This window comes from Arachis duranensis, chromosome 3 (genome assembly GCF_000817695.3).
Source record: "Arachis duranensis cultivar V14167 chromosome 3, aradu.V14167.gnm2.J7QH, whole genome shotgun sequence".
Lineage (NCBI taxonomy): Eukaryota > Viridiplantae > Streptophyta > Magnoliopsida > Fabales > Fabaceae > Arachis > Arachis duranensis.
The window spans coordinates 63,846,084-63,852,812 of record NC_029774.3 but is presented as its reverse complement, the minus strand read 5'-3'; the positions used below and the strand labels follow the sequence as shown (position 1 = coordinate 63,852,812).

Genomic DNA, 6,729 nt, shown 5'->3' with positions numbered 1-6,729 from the left:
AACAAGCGCTCTTTTAACGTCATTAGCTTGACGGTCAGTTTCCTCAGTTGAGGTGATATTTAACCTTGTCCTTCTCCTCCATATCTCCCAAGTAATGTTTGAGTCTTTGACCATTCACAGTGAAGGTTCTTTGTGACTTTTCTTCCATGATTTCTACTTGTCCATATTGGGAGACCTTGGTGACAAGGAATGGTCCAGACCACCTTGATTTTAGCTTCCCTGGAAATAGCTTCAGCCTAGAATTGTAGAGCAATACTTTTTGTCCCTCTTCAAATTTCCTTGGGGCTATGTTGCTGTCATGCTTCTTCTTTGCTCTTTCTTTGTAAATTTTGGCATTCTCATAAGCTTCAGCTCTGAATTCTTCCAACTCTTGAATTTGCAACATCCTTCTTTCTCCAGCAGCTTTGCTGTCCAAGTTTAAGAGTTTCAAGGCCCAGAATGCCTTGTGCTCCAACTCCAGTGGCAAATGGCAAGCTTTTCCATATACTAGTTGGTAAGGAGACATTCCAATTGGTGTTTTGAAAGCTGTCCTATATGCCCAAAGAGCATCATCTAGCTTAATCGACCAGTCCTTCCTTGAAGCTCCCACAGTCTTTTCCAGGATTCTTTTGAGTTCCCTATTAGATATTTCGGCTTGACCACTTGTCTGTGGATGGTATGGTGTGGCTACCTTGTGTTTGACTCCATATTTTAGAAGCAATGCCTCTAATGGTTTGTTGCAGAAGTGGCTTCCTTCATCACTGATGATTGCTCTTGGAACCCCAAAACGGCAAAAAATGTGTTTTCTTAGGAAGTTCATGACCACCTTATTATCATTGGTTGGAGTTGCTATTGCTTCAACCCATTTGGAGACATAGTCTACTGCCACAAGAATGTAATTATTTGAGTATGAGGTGGGAAAGGGTCCCATGAAATCTATTCCCCATACATCAAACAATTCAAGTTCCAGAATGAATTGTTGTGGCATTTCATTTCTTCTTGGCAGGTTCCCCGCTTTCTGGCATTCATGGCAGTGCTTCACTAGTTCCTTTGCATCTTTGAAGATAGTGGGCCAATAAAAACCACACTGCAACACCTTAGCTGCTGTTCTTTCTCCTGCAAAATGTCCTCCATAAATGGAGCCATGGCAGTCCCATAAGACTTCCCTTCCTTCTTCCTCTGATATGCATCTTCTTAGTATGCCATCCGAACATTTTTTGAACAAGTATGGTTCGTCCCAGATGAAGTATTTGGCATCATTTACCAATTTCTTCCTTTGATGCTTGTTAAATTCCAACGGCAAGCTCCCAGTGGCCTTGAAGTTTGCTATGTCTGCAAACCAGGGTGCTTTGTGAATTACCATGAGTTGTTCATCAGGGAAACACTCATTTATATGTGTGCTTTGTGTGCTTCCTTCTTCACATGGTATCCTTGATAAATGGTCTGCCACTTTGTTCTCCACACCCTTCTTGTCTTTGATTTCAATGTCAAATTCCTGCAACAAAAGAACCCATCTAATAAGTCTTGGTTTGGATTCTCGTTTAGCAAGTAAGTATTTTAAAGCTGAATGATCAGTGAAGACAATGACTTTAGACCCAATGAGATATGATCTAAATTTGTCAAATGAAAAGACTATTGCCAAGAGTTCTTTTTCAGTGGTTGTGTAATTCCTTTGGTTATCATTCAAGACCTTACTGGCATAATAAATCACATGTACCAAATTGTCTTTCCTTTGTCCTAACACTGCCCCAATAGCAAGGTCTGATGCATCACACATCAGTTCAAAAGGTAAGTTCCAATCAGGTGGGGCAATGATAGGTGCAGAGGAAAGTTTTTGCTTCAAAAGTTCATAGGCTAGCATGCAATTTTCATCAAATACAAAGGGTGTATCAGAGACAAGCAAGTTACTCAAAGGTTTGGCTATTTTAGAAAAGTCTCTAATAAACCTTCTATAAAAGCCAGCGTGTCCCAAAAAACTCCTAACTGCCTTGACATTACTTGGTGGAGGTAGTTTTTCAATGAGTTCCACCTTAGCTTTGTCCACCTCAATGCCTCTATTGGACACTTTATGGCCAAGGACTATTCCTTCTGTGACCATGAAATGACACTTTTCCCAGTTTAATACTAAGTTGGTGTCTTGGCATCTCTTAAGCACCAAGGCAAGGTGGTGTAGGCAGCTAGGAAAGGAATTTCCAAACACAGAAAAATCATCCATGAAAACTTCAATAAACTTTTCGATCATGTCCAAAAAGATGGACAGCATGCACCTTTGGAAAGTTGCAGGTGCATTGCATAATCCAAAGGGCATGCGTCTATACGCAAAAACCCCATATGGACAAACAAAAGATGTTTTCTCTTGATCTCTTGGATCAACTACTATCTGATTATAGCCTGAGTATCCATCCAGAAAGCAATAATAAGCATGTCCTGCAAGCCTTTCAAGCATCTGATCCATGAATGGGAGTGGAAAATGATCTTTTCTGGTGGCTTCATTGAGCTTCCTGTAGTCTATACACATCCTCCACCCAGTGACAGTTCTTGTGGGTATGAGTTCGTTCCTCTCATTTGGCACCACAGTTATGCCACCTTTCTTGGGAACTACATGGATGGGACTAACCCATGGGCTGTCAGAAATGGGGTAGATTACCCCTGCCTGCCATAACTTCATGACCTCATTTTGTACCACTTCTTTCATGACGGGATTCAATCTTCTCTGAGCTTGAATGGAGGGTCTAGCATCTTCTTCTAACAAGATTTTATGCATGCATATGGATGAACTTATCCCCTTCAAATCAGCTAGGGTCCATCCAATGGCATCTTGATGGGTTACTTTCTCTGGCATGGTTGGCATGGTTGTTTCAGCAGCCTTGATGTCACTAACTTCAATATCCTTGGTGAACTCCTCCTCTGCCACTTCCCTTGTGGTTTCCTCAAAGGTTTCTTGTATTGCAATGTCCACTACATCCACCTTCATGCATTCCTTTAGTGATTCTGATGGATAGCTCATTGCCTTGAATACGTTATACACCAATTTCTCATCATGTAGTCTAAGAGTGAGTTCACCCTTTTGGACATCTATGATGGCTCCAGCAGTAGCCAGGAAGGGTCTTCCCAGAATTATCGAAGCTTTGGCTTCTTCCTCCATATCTAACACCACAAAATCGGCAGGAAATATAAAATCTCCCACTTTCACCAACAAATCCTCAATTATCCCATGAGGGAACTTAAAAGTTCGATCTGCTTATCCCATGAGGGAACTTAAAAGTTCGATCTGCCAATTGGAGGGCCATTCTTGTTGGTTTGGCTTCCTCAATCTTCATTCTTTTCATCATTGTGAGAGACATCAAATTGATACTGGCCCCTAAGTCACATAAGGCCTTCTCCACCATGACTTCTCCTATGATACAGGGGATTTGGAAACTGCCTGGATCCTTCAATTTCTGAGGCAATTTGTGCTGAATGATGGCACTGCATTCTTCAGTTAACAACACAGTTTCCTCATTTCTCCAGCTTCTCTTCTTGGTCATTAATTCCTTCAAGAATTTTGCATAGAGTGGCAATTGCTCTATTGCCTCAGCAAACGGAATGTTGATTTGAAGCTTCTTGAAAATCTCCAAGAATCTGGAGAATTGGCCATCCTTTTCACTTTTCATCAAACGCTGAGGATATGGTACTTTGGGTGTATAAGGCTTCAGGACCTCTTTTTCTTTTTCTTTTGTTGCAGACGGTGTAAAAGATTGTCCTTGTTCCTTGTCCCTCACATTTTCCTTGGCTTCATCCTCTGTGGTTTCCTTTGAGATCTCCTTTAGCTTTTTTCCACTTCTGAGGGTTATGGCCTTACATTCTTCCCTTGCAATAGCCTTGTCAGCATGAGAAATGCTTGGCCCAGGGGTTTGCTTAGACAAATACACAATTTGATTTTCTAGCTTCTGGATGGCAGCTTCTTGGTTTTGCAAGTTAGAATTCACTTCTTCCTTAAAAGCTTTCAAATCGGTTATGTCTTGACTCATGGTTGTAAGCATTCCTTCTATCCTGTTTAATTGATCTTGAAATTGTTGGTTCGGATTAGGTTGGGCAGGTTGATTATTTTGGCCATGATATGGTGGTTGGGAGTAAGTGTTTTGTGTGGCTTGGTATGATCTTTGGTTGGAGTTTTGATATGTGGAATTATTATGTTGGTTGTGGTTGTAAGGTTTGTGGTTTTGTGGTTGGCTTTGCTGGTTTCCCCACCAAAAGTTTGGGTGGTTTTTCCATCCTGGGTTGTAAGTGTTGGAATGTGGATCATATGATTGCCTTTGTTGGTTTCCCACATAGTTGGCCTCTTCCCAATCACCTCCTTCAGTGCTTACTTCCTCTTGATCTTGTGTGTGTATTGCAGCCACTTGCTTTGTGTCTAACTTCCTGGTAAGCTCTGCTAGTTGCTTGGCAAACACCTTATTTTGGGCTAAAATTGTATCAACATGGTTCAGCTCCATAACTCCCTTAGTGTTGTGTCTCTCTGAAGCATAGTAGTACTCATTCTCAGCCACTGTCTCAATCACTTCAATGGCTTCTTCCACAGTCTTTTTCCTGTTTAATGAACCTCCTGATGAATGGTCTACAGCCTTCCTTGATTCATAAGAAAGTCCATCATAGAAAATATGCAATTGCACCCAGTCATGGAACATGTCTGGTGGGCATTTCCTTGTCAAATCCTTGAATCTCTCCCATGCCTCGTAGAGAGTTTCACCATCTTGTTGTCTAAAAGTCTGAACCTCAGATCGAAGCCTATTGACCTTTTGTGGGGGGTAGAAACGTGCCAGAAACTTGCTCTCCACCTCATCCCAGGTTGTTAGGCTGTCCCTTGGGAATGATTCCAGCCACTTAGCTGCCTTGTCCCTAAGTGAAAATGGGAACAAGAGCAGTTTATAGGCATCTTCCTGGACTACATTGGACTTCACAGTGTCACAAATTCTCAGGAATTTTGTGAGATGTTGGTTTGGATCCTCATTAGCACTCCCACCAAATGAACAATGATTCTCCACCAATGATATTAGCTGTGGTTTGAGTTCAAAATTGTTGGCCTGAATAGGTGGTTTCTGAATGCTGCTACCACAATTCCCAGAGGTTGGGTTTATGTATGAACCAAGAACCCTCCTCTCAGGAATGGCATTGTTTCCATCAACCCTCTCATGGTTGTGAACTTCTCTATCCATGTTGAGATCTAGAGCTTCCTCAAAGTTGTCCTCAGATTCTCCTTCAGATTCTTCTTCTATCAGTACTGTCTTCCCTCTTGCTTCCCTTCTAAGTCTATGAAGGGTCCTCTCTGGTTCGGTATATGGAGGAGTTGATGCCTCTCCTCTCCTACCTGTCATACAAGAACACACCACAAGCAACAAACAAGTGGAATACTCTTGGTTAATGGAAGAGTATGGTTAGAGCAGTTGAGGAATTAATTCAAATAGTTAGTGGGTTAGTGAGTTAGTTGCTTGAATTGAAAGGCATAAGAAAGAAAAAGCAAATAACAGAGTGCAGAAATTAAAATTCAACACGTAACTTGAACTAAATTAACAAAACAAGAAAAATGCTCAATCTAGTTAACTTCCAATTTGAGAATTGTCAAACGAAAACCAATCCCCGGCAACGGCACCATAAACTTGATGCTAGCATAGAGTTGATATGCTACGATTTAGGAAATTGCACGATCGGCAAAATTACTTCCGGCAAGTGCACCGGTTATCGTCAAGTAAAAACTCACAATAGAGTGAGGTCGAATCCCACAAGGATGGGTTGAATGAGCAATTCGGATTAGAAGTTTGTTCTAGTTGAGCAGAATCAAGATTTAGATGAGACTTGCGGAATATTAAATTGCATGAATTGAAGAGCGAGAAATTAAAGTGCTGAAATTAAAAGGGATGGGGGTGATTGCATGAATTGAAATTGCAGAATGTAAATAGAAAGGGAATTCCCAATCCCTTGGTTTAAATGTTCATAAGAAGAGATGATTGCTCGATCACTGATTATACCACACAGTTTCATGAACCACAATTTGGTAGGATTACATGTCACAATATCCATCCAAACCCCAATCCAATTCACTGTGAGAAAGCTTCTCTAGCATGAATCCTCCATTCCTTTCCCAAGGTTCCGAAGGATTCCAATTATGGATAGTTTCTTTCCCAAGACAACTAACCAATGGAATTAGATCGAGAAGCTTTCTAACAAAATTCAAGAGAAAAGATTGAAGAAGAAGATAAAAACTATTATTGATTCATTGAATTACAATAGAGCTCCCTAACCCAATGAAAGGGGGTTTAGTGAATCATAGCTCTGAATTCAATTACAAAAGTATGAAAAATTTCAAAGTGTCAAAAAGGTGCCAACTAACTTCAATTCTATCCTATTTATACACTTTCTAAATTGAGCTTCTGTTGTGATTCTTGGGCTTTGAGGCCTTTCCTTGATTTCCTTTTGCCTTGGGTTTATGGTCCATAATCCTGATGAGACTGTGATCCGATTCTGCAACATTCATTGAGCAAACTTAGTGATAAACAAGTAATGACACCAGGCTCAACAAATTGAAGTTCCAGACTCATCAATTATTCAAGCCCAATCCCATAAACCATGATATTCAATTGGGTTTCATACCATATTATGTTTAAGTTAATATTTGTGTTCAAATGCTAACTTAAACCTCAATATATTTGGCCCAAAAACCCTTTTGAAAAGTGGCGTTTAAGTTGAAGTTTAAGTTTCAGTTTAAGGTTAAAC

General features: G+C 40.6%; 1 protein-coding gene and 1 non-coding gene across 2 annotated transcripts; one reads left to right on the top strand and one right to left on the bottom strand.

The window, feature by feature from the left end:
- Positions 1–43: 43 nt before the first annotated feature.
- Positions 44–3,989, bottom strand: LOC107479264 (uncharacterized). The gene is made up of 3 exons (XM_016099412.1): positions 3,449–3,989; positions 1,142–2,718; positions 44–646 (listed from the first exon to the last, which is right to left on the bottom strand). Exons 1-3 carry the CDS (start codon positions 3,987–3,989, stop codon positions 44–46), a joined length of 2,721 nt encoding a protein of 906 aa, XP_015954898.1.
- Positions 3,990–4,644: 655 nt separating this feature from the next.
- On the top strand, positions 4,645–4,748 carry LOC127746291 (small nucleolar RNA R71). Its single transcript, XR_008007911.1, has one exon. It is a non-coding gene; the product is annotated as a small nucleolar RNA R71 (small nucleolar RNA).
- The last annotated feature ends 1,981 nt before the right edge of the window (positions 4,749–6,729 follow it).